Here is a 16,763-nt window from a genome sequence, read left to right on the forward strand (position 1 = left end):
CAAATGCCTTTCCTTAGGAATCACATCCCTAACTGCGCTGGAAATCCTACAAAGAAATAGGTTTTAGTGTTGAGGTCAGAGCTTATCTAGTCCACATTCCAAGAGGTAGCTCTGGAGCTCGTTTCTAAGTGGCCCAAAACGAATGTCAGGTTGATGGAGGCATATTTATTTACTTATGCAGTAAACTACCCTTTTTAGGTGTCCAATGTGCTATGAAGGTGGCAGCACAGATACAGAGATGACTGTCACTCCCAAAAGTCCTCATGTGCTCTTTACAATCAGTCCCCTCACCTCCCCATTCTGATTCTGTCCCTGTAGTTTTACCTTTTCTGGAGGAAAAGGAATCATGGTATGTGGCCTTTTGAATCTTTTTTTTTTTTTTTTTTTTTTTGAGACAGGGTTTCACTGTCACTCAGGCCGGAGTGCAGTGGCATGACCTCGGCTCACTGCAGCCTCAACCTCCTGGGCTCAGGTGATCCTCCCACCTCAGCCTCCTAAGTAGCTAGGACTACAGGCATGCATCCACCAAGCCCAGCTGGTTTTTTTCTATTTTTTGTAGGGATGGGGTTTTGCCATGTTGACCAGGCTGGTCTTGAACTCCTGGGTTCAACTGATCTGCTAGCCTCAGCCTCCCAGAGTGCTGGGATTACAGGCACAAGCCACGGTGCTGGCTGTGAATCTAGCTCTTTCACTTAGCATACTGCATTTATAATGCAGCCATGCTGTTCAATGTATCAGTAGTCCCTTTTTATGATTGAGAAGTAGTCTAGAATCTACTGGAGTCCTGGATTAACAGAAGATAACCTCAACTGTTTCCTCAAAGCTAACTAGAATATTAGCTAGATTTTAAAGTCTGTCTCATTGGAAAATGACTTACAATTCGATTTTAATTTTAACTGAAGGTGATACAATTCTTGAGTTTTCTGTTCTAGAGTTTGCCGCAGAAGATTCTGGTACTCTCTCTCTTTTTCAACTAGGTGTTCCAAAAGTCTGGTTTAAAAAAAAAAAATGCCATTATCCAGAGAGCATTCAACACCATTCAGTTTAACTCAAGCATCTGTTGTGCATACATTAGAGATGGAAAAAAAATGGAAAATGGGACAAGTCTAAGAGTCAGCCTAGAAAGGGAAGCACATGTGTTTCTTCAGGTTCTGTGATTCAGACTTCAGTCTGCAGAGGGGAAACTTCCTTGTGTTTTCCTCCCCTTGACAACAAAGGCCAGTGCTCACAGCTTGGATATATTTTTGCAATGGACTCAATGTGTGCCCCTCACCCACCCCAAGTTCATATGTTGAAATCCTAACCCACAAGATGATGGTGTTAGGAGATGGAGCTTTGAGAGGTGAGGTGAGAGGAGTGTCCTTGTGAAAGGAGACCCCAGAGGCTCCCTCATCCCTTCTACCACGTGAGGACACACCGTGAGAAGATGGCCATCTGTGAATGGGGAAGCAGGCCCTCACTGGCCACGGAATCTGCTGGCACCTCGATCTTGGACTTCGAGTCTCCAGAACTGTGAGAAACACATTTCTGTTGTTTATAAGCTGCCTGGTCTCTGGTATTTTGTTACAGTAGCCTGAATGCACTCAGGCAGTTTTGTCTCAAAAACGTATTGTGAACCAAAAGATCCCGATGTTAATCAGAACTCAGCCAGAAGGATGATGTGATTATTTAAACCTGGCTCCCTAAGTCAGATAAGGCAGCTGAAACTAGAATAGAATGGTAAGGTTCTTTCCTCCTCTCACGGGGACTAAACGAAGGGGACAGAAGCCCCTGCTTCTTTTGTTTGTTTTTTTGTTTTTGGAGACAGAGTCTCACTCTGTCCCCCAGTCTGCAGTGCAGTGGCACAATCTCAGCTCACTGCAACCTCTGCCTCCCGGCTTCAGGCAATTCTCCTGCCTCAGCCTCCCGAGTATCTGGGACTACAGGCACACGCCATCATGCATGGGTAATTTTTGTATTTTTAGTAGAGACGGGGTTACACCATATTGGCCAGGCTGGTCTCGAACTCCTGACCTCAAGTGATCCACCTGCCTCGGCCTCCCAAAGTGCTGGGATTACAGGTGTGAGCCACTGTGCCCAGCTGGAAGCCCCTGCTTGTAATGGGGCAGAGCAGGGACAGTGGGTGAGACATGCTGCTCTGCTGGTGGGGAGGATGGCTCCTGCCAACATCCACCAAGGACTTCCTACCCAGAATCCAGGACTGTGCCAAACACTGCATGAATTCAGTCAGTGAAGCCTTGTGGCACTTCTAGGAAGCACTGGTTGTTCTAAACCCCTGTTTTGAAGCTGAGGTAACTGAGACAGAGGAGTTAACTAACACCCAGAGTCCACAGGCTGGGCTCTTCCCATAGGACCACCTCCTGAAACCCAGTCTTGCTCATGGCCTCTCTGGGATCACATAGGACTTGGCACAACTGTGCCTCAAACTTCCCCCACATGCCAGCTCAGGCGTAGCATGCCTTGGGGGAAAGGGCTGACAGATTGGAACCATGTCTAGCTTTTGTTGGGGCTCAGAAAACAGTGCCCCCAAATGGCCTCAGCAGCAGCCTCAGAAGCAAAAGTTTTCCTCTGACCTTCTCCTGCCTCCCTCTCTCAGTCCATTCTCCTAGAGGCACCATAGAATCCCTCTTCCCCAAAGCGGGGCACAGCAACCAGAACTCCTTCTCCCTAAAGCCAGCCACAAAACCTAAAAATACGACTCTAACTTTCCCTCCGCCTTTCTGTGTAAAAATTGGTTATAAAGAAATTCTTGGCTGAGTGTGGCGGCTCATGCCTGTAATCCCAGCACTTTGGGAGGCTGAGGCAGGCAGATCACCTGAGGTCGGAAGTTTGAGACCAGCCTAACATGGAGAAACCATCTCCACTAAAAATACAAAATTAGCCGGGCATGGTGGCACATGCCTGTAATCCGAGTTACTTGGGAGGCTGAGGCAGGAGAATCACTTGAACCTGGGAGCCAGAGGTTGCGGTGAGCCAAGATGGCACCACTGTACTCCAGCCTGGGCAACAAGAGCGAAACTCTGTCTCAAAAAAAAAAAAAAAATTCTTCGGGCACAGTGGCTCATGCCTATAATCCCAGCACTTTGGGAGGTCAAGGCGGGAGGATCACCTGAGGTCAGGAGTTCAAGACCAGCCTGGCCAATATGGTGAAACCCCATCTCTACTAAAAATACAAAAATCAGGTGGGTGTGGTGGCGTGCGCCTGTAATCCCAGCTACTCAGGAGGGGAGACTGAGGCAGAAGAATCGTTCGAACCCAGGAGGCAGAGGTTGCAGTGAGCAGAGATTGCGCCACTGCACTCCAGCCTGGGCAACAGGGCCAAACTCCATCTCAAAAAAAAAAAAAAAAAAAAAAAAAAGTTCTTCGACCTACTTTGTTTGACTGTAGGACATAAGACCCCCCCATTCCAGAGGGTCCTGCCCTGCACCCAGGAGAAAGGAATGCTGCTCAGAGAGGCCAAGAAGGATCTAGACAGACGGGCCTTGCTGGGTTTCCCCACTCAGTCTATCAGCATTCGATCAGGACCTTTTTATCCCTGTTTCTCCACAGCTCTCCATACTTTGTTAAGCCTAAGCATAAAAATGGACAATTTCCCCTGGATCTTTAGGTCTTCATGCTGAAGTTAAATACATTTGCATGCCTTTTCTCTAATTAATCAGCCTCATGCAGGTGATTTTCAGCAAACCTCCAGGGGCCAAGGGTCTTGGCCCCCACACTTTTATTGTTTGCTTACATACCTAGTACATGGGATTTGTTTCTTAACTGTGTGTTCCTATAATTCATTTATATGATCCATGCTGGTGAACTTGGGAATACAGAACTAAGCTTTATTGAAATTACTGAAGGCGGCTGGGTGTGGTGGCTCACACCTGTCATCCCAGAACTTTGGGAGGCCGAGGCAGGTGGATCACCTGAGGTCAGGAGTTTGAGACCAGCCTGGCCAATATGGTGTAACCCCATCTCTACAAAAAATACAAAAATTAGCTGGGTGTGGTGGTGTGCACCTGTGGTCCCAGGTACCCAGGAGGCTGAGGCAGGAGAATCGCTTGAACCCGGGAGGTGAAGGTTGCAGTGAGCCAAGAATGTGCCACTGCACTCCAGCCTGGACGATAGAGCGAGCCTCCATCTCCAAAAAAAAAAAAAAAAAAAAAAAAAAGACCGAAGGTAATTACTGAAGTTGCCATGAGTGAGAAGTCACTGCAACAGTAGAGAGATGAGAACACAGGAACTCCTGGATTATTTGGTGGCAAAGCGGGGTGGGGAGAGGAGAACACTTCCACCCCAGCACAACAGCAGAGGAAATACTGGCTCTCAGCAAATTAGAAGTCCTCTCCCAGCCCTCCCCAACTGCCTGCCTTCATCCTGGTCTCTCTAGTAGTCCTCCTTTTACGTTAGTGAAGGAGACAACTGAAGCTTGTGCCTGTATCCAGTGGGCAGGACTCTCAGGACTGTCATTCATCAGGACAGACATATCATCCTAAGAGGTGTCATCTTCCTTTGGCTCTGCCCAACTGCCACATAGCCAAGGTACTTCATACTACAGTGATATGGTTTGGCTGTGTCCCCACCCAAATCTCATCTTGAATTGTAGCTCCCATAATTCTGTTGTGGGAGGGACCCAGTGGGAGATAACTGAATCACGGGGGTGGTTTCCCCTATACTGTTCTCATGGTATTGAATAAGTCTCATGAGATCTGATGGTTTTATAAGGGAAAACCCCTTCCGCCTGGTTCTTTCATTCTCTCTTGTCTGCTGCCATGTAAGACGTGCCTTTTACCTTCTGCCATGATTGTGAGGCCTCCCCAGCCACGTGGAACTGTAAGTCCATTAAACCTCTTATTCTTATAAATTGCCCAGTTTCTGGTATGTATCAGCAGCGTGAAAACGGACTAATACACACAAGGACAGGCACCTTATGCAGGAATGTACAGTTTACGTCGATGCCATTCACAGACTGGCCGCTGTCTAACTAATTCCTCATTCCACTGAGACTGGAAAATAACACAATGACTATCGACAGTGGAGAGGAATAACCTTCAAACCCATATATAATCATTTTATGAATTTGGTGATTATAAATCTTATTGGGCGACCCAGCAACCCCATTACTGGGTATATACCCAAAGGAATATAAATGGTTCTATTATAAAGATACATGCACATATATGTTCGTTGCAGCACTATTCACAATAGCAAAGACATGGAATCATCCTAAATGTCCACTGATGATAGACTAAAGAAAATGTGGTACATATACACCATGGAATACTATGCAGCCATGAAAAAGGAACGAGATCATGTCCTTTGCAGGGACATGAATGGAGCTGGAGGCCATTATCCTTAGCAAACAAATGCAAGAACAAAAAACCAAATACCACATGCCGTGGGAGCTAAATGATGAGAACATATGGACACACAGAGGGGAACAACACACACTGGGGCCTACCAGAGGGTGGAGGGCGGGAGGAGGATCAGGAAAAGCAACTAATGGATACTAGGCTTAATACCTGGGTGATGAAACAATCTGTACAACAAACCCCCGTGACACAAGTTTACCTATGTAACAAGCCTGCACTTGTACTCCTGAACTTAAAAAAAAAAAAAAACTTATTGGGAAAAAATATTAAAGAAATGCTAAGTATTATTACCAACTTTAATATTTGTGCTTTTTTAAAACTTTCAAAATGTTGCCACCACTACCATTTAACTAAAGCTCTGGGTCTTTTAAAAAAAGAAATGATTAGATGATCTAAGATTGAACTTGAGAGATCCCTGACAGCATATACAACCTTTCATCCAAAATATGTAGCTGGCCCCTTGTCTCCCGGTTAAAGAGTCATTAGCATTCCTCACCAATGATCACACAGCAACAAAGTGTCATTTGGAATGAGTACCAACTCATTTGCTAAAACTATGGATTACTTTTTTTTTTTTTTTTTTCTTTTGAGATAGAGTCTCACTCTGCGCCCAGGCTGGAGTGCAGTGGCACAATCTCGGCTCACTGCAACCTCCGCCTCCTGGGTTCAAGCAATTCTTCTGCCTCAGCCTCCTGAGTAGCTGGGATTACAGGCACGTGCCACCATGCCCAGCTAATTTTTGTATTTTTAGTAGAGACAGGGTTTCACCATATTGGCCAGGCTGGTGTCAAACTCCTGACCTTATGATCCACCCACCTTGGCCTCCCAAAGTGTTGGGATTACAGGCGTGAGCCACCGTGCCCGGCCAACTATGGATTACTTTTAAAAACCAAATCACGCAGCTGATAATGTGACTTCCCAGAACAAACAGGAATAATTTTATTCATTTCACAAATATTTCTTCCCCTTTTTTTCCTTTTTTTCAGATGGAGTTTCTCTCGTTGCCCAGGCTAGAGTGCAATGGCACAATCTCAGCTCACTGCAACCCCCGCCTCCCAGGTTCAATCGATTCTCCTGCCTCAGCTTCCCAAGCAGCTAAGATTACAGGCGTGCCCCACCATACCTGGCTAATTTTGTAGTTTTAGAAGAGATAGGGTTTCACCATGTTGGCCAGGCTGTCTCAAACTCTTGACCTTAAGTGATCCACTCACCTCAGCCTCTGAAAGCGTTGGGATTACAGGCGTGAGCCGCCACGCCCGTCCATTTCACAAATACTAAGCACCTACTATGTGCCAGGAAGGGAACAAAACAGACCACTGCATTGGAGGAATATGATGGTGATGCCAGGGTTCCCTGGTTGGGAAGCTAGTCCACTAATGCCCATCTAGGGATCATGACAAATCACATGGAAGAAATGACAACAGGACAAACTTCCTCGGGGTCGGGATTACGGGATGTGCATCCACTGATGAAGTGCTAACCAACCCCCAAACCCCGCTACTTCTGCAGGGGCAGGCTGCTGAGCCTGCGAGACCCACACACCATGCCAGGGGCCCCATCTTGGTGAAAAGAAAGAATTCAGAGATGCTGCTGCCTTTAGTATGAGTAATTTCTGTGTGGTCTGGGGCAAGGTACTATACCTCTCTGATTCTGACTTTTTTTTTTTTTTTTTTTTTAAAGGAAGGCATTCCTCTAGTCCCTCAATTGAGGCTGAGAATACGCGCCCTTGCCCAGTTCATGGATGATGAAGCTGCTTTTTCCTAAGACCTGGGTGAGATGGTCAACAATAAAGCCAATTAATCAGCATCTTGGTGGCTCAGGCGACTGTCCCAGCGCCTGCTCCCAGAGGAGGGCCCAGAAGCTCCTCACCTGTTGGTCTCCTGCCTGAGCTCACCCAGCTGGAGGCTCAGGTGCTGCTGGTGGGGCTGGGCCTCCTGGCCAGGTCCGGCGGCTGGGGGATAGCCCTCTTCTGCTTCACCCATGTCCTTATCTACCCCTTCAGTCTCACAGGTAGGCTCAAAGTGGGCTCGGAGCTCTGCAAATCACACAAGACATGACCATGGTGAGCAAACCAGGCCAGTGGGGCCTGGGGTCGCAGACACCCAGGTCAGCAAACCGGGCTGTTCGGAAGCTGGCCCGGCCCGTGCCACGCTCCATTAGGGGACTGCTGACTTTACAAATGGAGAGGAGACTGTTCCATTTCGTTCTCTGCAGCGTAAAGTTGATCACGCCAGTTTCCACAGGAAGAAATTGAGGCTTAAGGATATGAAGTGAGCCAAGGCCAGCGTTCAAAAGGTACAACCAGGCCAGGAGCAGTGGCTTACACCTGTAATCCAAGCACTTTGGGAGGCTGAGGGAGGCAGATCACTTGAGGTCAGGAGTTCGAGACCAGCCTGGCCAACATGGTGAAACCCCATCTCTACTAAAAAATATATACAAAAATTAGCCAGGGCCGGGCACAGTGGCTCACGCCTGTAATCCCAGCACTTTGGGAGACTGAGGCAGGCAGATCACAAGGTCAAGAGATCAAGACCATCCTGGCCAACATGGTGAAACCCCGTCTCTACTAAAAAAAATTAGCTGGGTGTGGTGGCACGCACCTCTAGCCCCAGCTACTCGGGAGGCTGAGGCAGGAGAATTGCTTGAACCCAGGAGATGGAGGTTGCAGTGAGGCGAGATCGCGTCACTGCACTCCAGCCTGGTGACAGAGCAAGACTCCATCTTAAAAAAAAAAAAAAAAAAAAAAAAAGTAGCTGGGCGTGGTGGTGTGTACCCCTGTAATCTCAGCTACTCAGAAGGCTGAGGCACAAGAATCACTTGAACCCAGGAGGTGGAGGTTGCAGTGAGCTGAGATTGCGCCACTGCACTCCAGCCTGGGTGACAGAGCGAGACTCTGTCTCAGAAAAAAAAAAGAAAAGAAAGAAATAAGTACAGCCAGGCTGCCACCCAAGCCTGTGCTGTTTTACTACAGAAGGTGTCTGCTTCGAGTGAGAGAGGAATTAAGCACTGGGGTTTCCCAAGCGTCTCCTGCAGCCGAGCCTGGGCTACACAGTGCATTCAGGAGGTGGGGGGGCCAGAGCCAAACAGCAAGGAGCCGAAGGAAAGGGGGAAACCATGATGGCAACAGAATGGGCTGTAAAGCCTCCCTTAGCAGGAAGAAATCACCAGAGAAGGAGAATCGACTTTGGTAACATTTCAAAAAGGAAATCGACAAAAACCAAAAATTTCTCTAACTACTACGTGATGATTCAGAGAGAGGAATCTGAGCCACTGTATTGTCAATTACCCAGGAGACATTCCTGAGTGCACGATGAAGGGGATACCAGGGGACTGGAGGATCCTTCCCCTCTGGCCCCATGCTCCCTTTTAATTTAGTATTATTTATTTATGTATTTATTTATTTTTATTGAGACGGAATCTCACTCTGTTGCCCAGGCTGGAGTGCAGTGGCGTGATCTCGGCTCACTGCAACCTCCGCCACCCGGGTTCAAGCGATTTTCCTGCCTCAGCCTCCTGAGTAGCTGGGATTACAGGCAGGTGCCACCAAGCCTGGCTAATTTTTTGTATTTTTAGTAGATACGGGGTTTCAATATGTTGGCCAGGCTGGTCTTGAACTCCTGACCTCAGTTGATCTGCCCACCTCGTCCTCCCAAAGTGCTGGGATTACAGGCATGAGCCACCGCGTCCGGCCCCATGCTCCCTTTTGAGATCGTGAGTTATAGTCTATGTGCAGTCACCTTCATTATGCTTCGGGGACACGTAAATACAGCACCACGAGATGCTCTCAGAACTACAGAATCAGCCCCAGAAGAGGTCTATGACAACATGTATTTAATTCCAAGGAAGTGGATAACCAAGATGGAAAAGAGAAAAGCAACAACTGTTGAATGAAGAGGATATTTCCTATCTTTTCACGGCCTAAAGCTGACCTTGACCACAAAGGGGGCGCTCACCTGGGATAAGAATGGTGACCGCGGCCTGCACCGCTCGGCGGATGATGTTGTCCATCGCGAACATCCAGTGGGGCCTAATTAAGTGGTTCCTCAAAATTTTATTTACCTAAAAAAAAACAAAATCACAAAAATCCAGATTTCCAGTGCATTGCACGGAGAATCACGGCAACCTACACTCGTCCTCTTGGGGGCCGCATGCAATCAGCCAGTTCACCCAGATGCCATTTCCTGGACTTCATTGTTTAGGAGGAGCTGCTGAAGCTTGGGATTCAGGTGTATACAGTTAAGAAGAGATGGGGGCTATGGGAGGAGATGGTAACTGAATTCCACGATCTGGTGTGTTCTCTAGGGCCAGATGGAGCACTTACGGCATCCTGAAATCCGAACAGCACCAGGTGAATCTGACTGATGGATGAGCTGTCAAAGTCCAGGTCCACCTTGAGCTTTGATATTGTGGTCGCCATCACCCGGTGCTCTGGGGAGCGGATGAAGTCCCTCAGGATCCCAATGATTTGCTTGATGTGGCCAACTGAGAGATGCAACTCTTCGGAACTCTGACAACACACACAAATCATTTTCATTGAGTCAGATGGAGAGAGCGAGAGTTCAGAACATACTGGGGGAAACAAGATGGGTCCATTTGCTAAGAAACTTGTGGAACTCCCAGGTGAGAAGGGGTCTCTGTTTGTTCCCTCCATAACCTTCCTGTCAGGGTTCTGGGCCCTTCTCCCTGGTGGGTGCACAGCTAAACCCCTCTGTGAATGGCTTCCTGTTTAACCCCTTGTAAGAGCCCCCATCAAGGCCATAGACATAGTCAGGAGCGGAGCAACGGCCTCTTCCTAAAAGGCCCTTTTCCATCTGAAATAAGGGAGGGGGGCCGGGCGTGGTGGCTCACACCTGTAATCCCAGCACTTTGGGAAGTCTAGACAGGCAGATCACCTGAGGTCAGGAGTTCAAGACCAGCCTGGCCAACAAGGCGAAACCCCATCTCTACTAAAAATACAGAAATTAGCTGGGTGTGGTGGTGGGCGCCATGTAATCCCAGCTACTCAAAAGGCTGAGGTGGGAGAATCACTTGAACCTAGGAGGCGGAGGTTGCAGTGAGCCAAGATCACACTGCTGCACTCCAGCCTGGGTGACAGAGTGAGACTGTCTAAAAAAAATAAAGATTAAAAAACAATAATAATAAATAAACTGAAATAAGGGAGAGGAATCGGTTTGCCAGTCCTGTGCCCTAGTTCAAAATCAGATATTTTCACCCATAACCACTCTCCCCCCAAGGTGGCTGTTCTCCCAGCTTCTGAGGGCAGCTCTAGCATGTCCTACAGCTGGGGATTAACTCCAGGACTCAAAACCGGATCATGAGAGGCCAGAGAAGGTGCTTCGGGCTTTCTGCTACAATCTGGCTGGTTTTCACCAGGGGGCAGCACCGCCCCACCAATGCCTGGAATCACTGCGGTATCTGCAAATTCATGTTTCGGCAGAGCTTTTTTTCTTTGTATTTTCTTTTGTTTTGTTGGGGAAGGGAAGGACGTTAGGGAAACATTTACAGTGATCACCGTAACTATGCAGATGTTCCAGGGCGGCAGGAACCAAGGTCCTGATTGGACCTGTCTGGGGACTGGGACCTGGGCAGAGGGAGCGGGAAGAGTCGGTGTCCTCCCTCGGGCAAGTACCTGGGCCACACACTCCTGCAGGTTGGAAGCCACCTGGTTCTGCTCCTCCCAGAGGATTTTGTACAGGATGGCACGGCGCTCACTGTCCTTGCGTAGCAGGAAGAGGCCCTGGTCCCTGTCCTCCGGGGACGAGGCCAAGCCCCGGTCTTCCAAGGCTGAGCTCTCGTCTGGAACACTGTGGACAAACACGTGTGACAACCTCTGTGCGTGCCGGGGCACTGTCCCCGGGAGTGTATCACGTTAGGACGCCCTGGAGAAGGGCTGAGAGGTAACTGCGATGCAGTCTCTGTGCTCAAGATGAAATTGCCGGAGGAAGGACAGACATGCAGTGTTCTGTCAACCCCCACAGCAGGGGGCAGAGCAGAAGGAGGGGGAGGCGGGCGGGGTAAAGGAGCCTCCCAGGAGATGACGAGGAGGGAGGGAGGGAAGGGGGCAAGCACAGAAGGAGAGGTGAGGGAGGGAAGGTGAGGGGGACAGGGGAAGGAGGGAGAGAGAGGAAGGAAAAGGAGGACAGGAGGACAGGAGGAGGAGGGGCCCAGGAGGAGGAGGGGGCCGGAAGAAGAAGGGACAGAGGGGGCAAGGGTGAGGGGGAGAGGGAAGGGGAAGAGGAGAGAGGGGAAGTGTCGAAGGAGAGGGGAGAGAAGGGAAGAGGAGAGGTGGGGGAGGGCACATGTGGGGAATGAAAGGACAGGGAGGGAGGGGAAGGGACAGCAAGTGAACGAAGCGCCCTACTTGCCAGGATGGGGCGGCCCAGCCGCCCTACTGCCCTGCAAAAGGGAAGCAAAACCCCTCAGTGGCCATCTGGTTGGGACCAGGGAGGTGCCCTGTGGCAGAGGACTACCAGCACCCCTTTCGGGCCCACAGCGGAGGGACAGGATAGGGGTGTACCTGAGGAGGTGGCGAAGGTGGTGCCTGGGCGCCCGGGTCCTCTCAAAGAGTGCATCAGGCTGGGCATCGGAGTCTGGGGAGACGGAGCCGTGCTCGCTGCTGCTGGTGGCCATGGGCTCCCCCTGTGTGGGCAGGGCCAGGACGACACCGCGGGGACCTTCTGTAAGAGGACAGCCAGACACCGAATGGGGAGACTCAGAGAGGGACGGGGTGGGGCTGAGTCCTTGGCAGCTCCTCAAGCCCAGGTGAACCGCCCAGGCACCCAGGATCCTGTAGAAATGTGGGTCGGGCGGGGGATGGGCCACAGATGCTGTATTTCTACTCAGATGCATGCAGTTGGGGGTCCCTCATGGAGCAAGTTGCTGAGCCACTCACACTGTGGCAGCTTCTGACCCTGATCGGTACCAGGGAAAAGAGGACAAACTGCTTCCTTTTCAGGGGCCACTCTTACATCATTGCCGGTTAGGACTTACTGCCCCAGAAGGTGTCACTGGCCTTCGGTGGCCTGCAGGACAGCCACCTCAGGCAAACCTCCCTGACACATCCTTTAATCAAGATCAGGGTTGGCACACGATGACAAGCCAGGCTCCAAAACTGAAGCCCCAGGCTCTGCACATGGGGAAGACGCAGAACCCCAGCTGGGGTACCTCTTGCCTCCCCACTCTCTTCCCAATCCCAAAGGAACAACTTCCAGCAGACGGCAGCCCAGTCACCCAGAGACTCCCTGGGCCTGTCAGGAGATCGAGGTGCATGTATTAGTTGGATTTTGACAACCTCCAAACCTACTACACAGGCCCCGTCACTCTTCACAAAAATGGGAATGACATGAGCAGCCCAGGGCTCTGGATAGCCAGAACTCTCCCTCCTGAGCAGCAGAGAAGCCCAGCGCCCAGCATTCGTGTGGCCAGGGTGCTGCCCCAGCTGTCCAGGGAGGCCTCACCTGAGGGCTTGAAGGCAATTCGGTTCTTCTTGCCCTTGTTCACCTGCCTTAAGAAACCCTCTCTCAGTAGCTCAGCGGTGGTGGCACGTTTGTGGGGGTCAGGCTCGAAACAGGATAAAATGAAGGCTCGGGCTTCAGCTGAAAGGGCTTCTGGAATCTCAGGGTGGATCTTAAACATGCCCACCTGCATTTAAGGGAGAGGTAACCAATGTGTCAGTGAGGCCTTGGGTGAATTCGGGTATCCACGTCTCAGTCCAAAGCTCCTGTACACCTGACATCCCAGGACAGGCATAACCCATGCCCCTTTGCAACGTCATGTTCTTGTTCCTCCCACCCCGAGGTTGAGTCCATTTCCCCCTCCCTGGCATCTTGTGACTTGACTTTGACCAACAGATAGTGACAGAAGTGACATGGTGAGAGTTTCGGGGCCTGGGCCTTAAGAGGTCTTGTGGCTCCGCTGGTCACCCTTAAAGCCCCGAGACCACCATGCAGAGAGGAAGCCCAGGAGGTACGACCCCGTGGAGAGGACGCCCCAGCCATCCCAGCTGGAATTGCCATGAGGGAGGGGCCTCTCAGGCTACCCTGCTCCACCAAACCACCACTTGGCTGCAACCACGTTGAGTGAGCCCAGGCAAAACCAACAGAAGAGCCAACAGTCAGCTCAAAGAGGCATGAGAAAAAGTCATCGTTTTAAGCTTCTGAAATTTTGGGGTGGTTTGGTACATAGCAATAGAGAACTGAGATGGGACTTGGGCCACAGCCCAGGGCAGCATGTCCTCTAAGGATACTCAAAGGCATCTGTTACCTGTTCCCTGACGCACAGGGTCCCCAACAGATGCCTTTAACACCTCTCAATCCCTCTGCATCCACAGCCCAGAATCCTAGCCTCCAGCTCAAAACCACAAGCAGACAAAACCTTGAGGCTGTCAATGTATAGACAGGTAACTAATGGCTCTCTGTCCCTGTGACCTGTAGGGAAGCAAGAGTTGGTTCTGAGCTGTCACATCTCGCTGTGGCACGGACATGCTTCCATGACATGTTGCATAGCCCCCTCCTTCATAACTGTTCCCAGTAGGATGGCCCTCTCATTTTTTTAGGAGTTGTCACCTTCAGTTTCACAGTCCACCCTGTGTCTTTTCCAAGCCCACCCAACAATCCAGGCGTGAAAGCTGTTCTGTCCTCCAGACCCATGCCCATTCCCAGCTCCTCAGAGCTCCTGGGGGCTGGCTCAGCCTCCACAAGCCCCGCCGAGTGAGCTCAGGGTGCTGCAGAGTGTAGAGGGCCGGGCCTCCCGACTTCCTGTCCCCAAGGCCCTTGACCTGGCAGCCACGGCCATGTGCTGTTTCCAACACACTGCTCCTCCTGGCCAGGCTGCCCAGCTCAGGAGTTACGGATTCGAAGAACACTAAATGCTGGGTGAAATCCCACCCACCGCCAGGTCTGCAATGCAGGGCGCCTCACAGGTGGCTCCTCCCACCTGAGCAGTAGGGAGGTTAAGTTGGCACTGCTCACAGGCACTAGGGGTACCAAAGACCAACATTCAGGCAAGAACATGAAGAGGAAAGGGTGGCCTCTCCCCTGGCTCTCTGAAAACAGCAAATGTGGGCAGCATGCTGACACCCGGCCGGGATGTCCTCTTTAAGGGTGCTTTGCTGTGACCCAAAAGCTCCTTGTATTGGTCTCCTAGGGCCACTGTAACAAAATACCACAAACTGGGTGGCTGAAACAACAGGCGCTTATTGTCTCACAGTCCTGGAGGCTGGAAGTCCAAGATCCAAGCGTTGGCAGGGCCAGGGACTCCTGAAACATGCAGGGAATCCCCCTTTGCCTCTTCTAGCTTCTCGTGGTCTGCGGGTGGTCTCTGGCGCTCCTTGGCTCCTAGATGCACCACCCCCCCTCCCCGCCTCCCCGAGGCATTCCCCTGGGAATCGTACTTTGTCTTCTGAGCATGTGTGTCCAAATCTCCACCCCCATCCCCCAACTTTTTGAGACAGGGTCTCACTTGGTCACCCAGGCTGGAATACAGTAGCATGATCGTAGCTCACTGCAGCCTCCAACTCCTGGGCCCAAGGGATCCTCCCGCCTCAGGTTCCTGAGTAGCTGGGACCACAGGTGTGCGCCAACACATGGGCTAATGTTTTGAAGTTTTGTAGACATGGGGTCTTGCTATGTTGCCCCGGGGGATCTTGAACTCCTAGCCTCAAGTGATCCTTCTGCGTCAGCCTCCCAAAGTGCTGGGATTATAGGGGTGAGCCAATGCACCTGGCTCAAATATCCCCCCTTTTTAAAAGACACCAGGCTGGTCCGAGTACAGTGGTGTTTGCAGCTAGTTGATGACAACCAGTTACAGATTTCTTTGTTCCTTCCCCACTCCCACTGTTTCACTTGACTAGTTAAAAAAAATACAAAGATTTTAAAAAGACAAAAAAAGTACAAAGACACCAGTCATACTGGATTAGGGCCCACATTCCAGACCCCATTTTCATTTGATTTTCTTTGTAAAGACCCTATTTCCAAAGAAGGTCACATTCTGAGGTACTGGGGGTTAGGACTTCCATATATCATTTTTGGGTGACACAGTTAAATCTGTAACAGTCCCTTCAGGGGAAAGAGAGTTTCCTTTGTTTCAGACACTGCCCAGAAGTTTCTTGAAAGTTTTCTAAAGGATTGAAGGATCCAAGAAATAACACAGGGGCCATTACTTATTTAATAATAACTTTCTCACTGGCAATGAAAAGTGACTTCATATGCCATCCAAAAAAGTCAATACATTTTCAAACCCTTCATACAGGCGGGGCACGGTGGCTCTCGCCTGTTATCCCAGCACTTTGGGACACGGAGGCAGGTGGATCACTGGAGTTTGAGACCAGCCTGGCCAACATGGTGAAAGCCCATCTCTACTAAAAATACAAAATAGCCAGGCATGGTGGCCCATGCCTATAATCCCAGCTACTTGGGAAGCTGAGGCAGGAGAATCGCTGGAACCCGGGAGGCAGAGGCTGCAGTGAGCCAAGATCGTGCCACTGTATTCCAGTCTGGGCGACAGAGTGAGACTCTGTCCAAAAAAAAAAAAAAAAGACTTTGTACAGTGAATTAGCTAAACAAAAACAAGGGGAGGCAGGGAGCCAGGCACGCCCTGCGGAGGAATCGAGCCAGTCACAGCCTTCAGCTCTCTCCCTGGTTTCCCGGAAGTCAGCAGCAGGTCAGAAAGCAGCCAGCCGTGGCTCTCAGGTCGGCCTCATGTTTTTCTCGTCACCAGCTGCTGTTTATTCCAACGCTGCCACGGAAGCTGCAGGTTAGATCTACAACGGCCCCAACAGGGTCCACCGCACACGGTCAAAGTGCTGAAGAAGGTCATCGCTGTCTTCCAGCCCAGGAGCTGAGGGTCCTCTTGGGATTGCAGGTGTCAGAAGACTCTTGTCGACTTGAGGTCTTGGCCTTGGCTCTGAACCCACGCAGCTGATAGGAGGGTGAGAAGCTCCGAGACCCTTCTGCAGGGGCCTCGCCGGGCTGAAGAGAGCAGCCAAGGCACCCAAGCAGGCAGCACTTGGGACCCATTGAACGTACTGCCCTCACCTCAACCGGCAGAAACCTGCACTCACACCTCCAAGTGCCTTCTGCCCAAGAGGCAAGCAGAGAGCCTGGCACAGACACAGGCCATGAAGGCACCGTGTTTGGCAGAGAAGCCAGGGAAGACGCCTCTGGAATCGCGTTCTATCAGGGCCGTGCCCACACACTGCGGCCTCATCATCCATAAGCAATGGCCATTTGGCCTTTTGTGACCCTGCTGTCTCAAGGCAGTGCCCCATGGAAGGTCAGTGCTGGTAACGGCATCCTAGGGCTAGAGCCCTGCATTAGTCTGTTCTCATGCTGCTATGAAAAAATACCTGAGACTGGGTACTTTATAAAGAGGTTTAATTGATTCACAATTCCACGTGGCTGGGGAGGC

General features: G+C 50.6%; 1 protein-coding gene across 1 annotated transcript in view; it reads right to left on the reverse strand.

Annotated features, from left to right (window-relative positions):
* The window catches only part of MAP3K15 (mitogen-activated protein kinase kinase kinase 15), a 157,229-nt gene that overhangs the window by 2,325 nt on the left and 138,141 nt on the right, over window positions 1-16,763 (reverse strand). The window contains exons 20-26 of the mRNA XM_054471806.2: window positions 12,815-12,998; window positions 11,875-12,034; window positions 10,987-11,161; window positions 9,679-9,864; window positions 9,311-9,416; window positions 7,227-7,392; window positions 878-990 (exon numbers count right to left, since the gene is read on the reverse strand). Of these exons, the coding sequence (XP_054327781.1) occupies window positions 878-990; window positions 7,227-7,392; window positions 9,311-9,416; window positions 9,679-9,864; window positions 10,987-11,161; window positions 11,875-12,034; window positions 12,815-12,998 (1,090 nt within the window). The remainder of the gene's footprint in view (window positions 1-877; window positions 991-7,226; window positions 7,393-9,310; window positions 9,417-9,678; window positions 9,865-10,986; window positions 11,162-11,874; window positions 12,035-12,814; window positions 12,999-16,763) is intronic.

The sequence above is a fragment of the Pongo pygmaeus genome, chromosome X (genome assembly GCF_028885625.2).
Source record: "Pongo pygmaeus isolate AG05252 chromosome X, NHGRI_mPonPyg2-v2.0_pri, whole genome shotgun sequence".
NCBI lineage: Eukaryota > Metazoa > Chordata > Mammalia > Primates > Hominidae > Pongo > Pongo pygmaeus.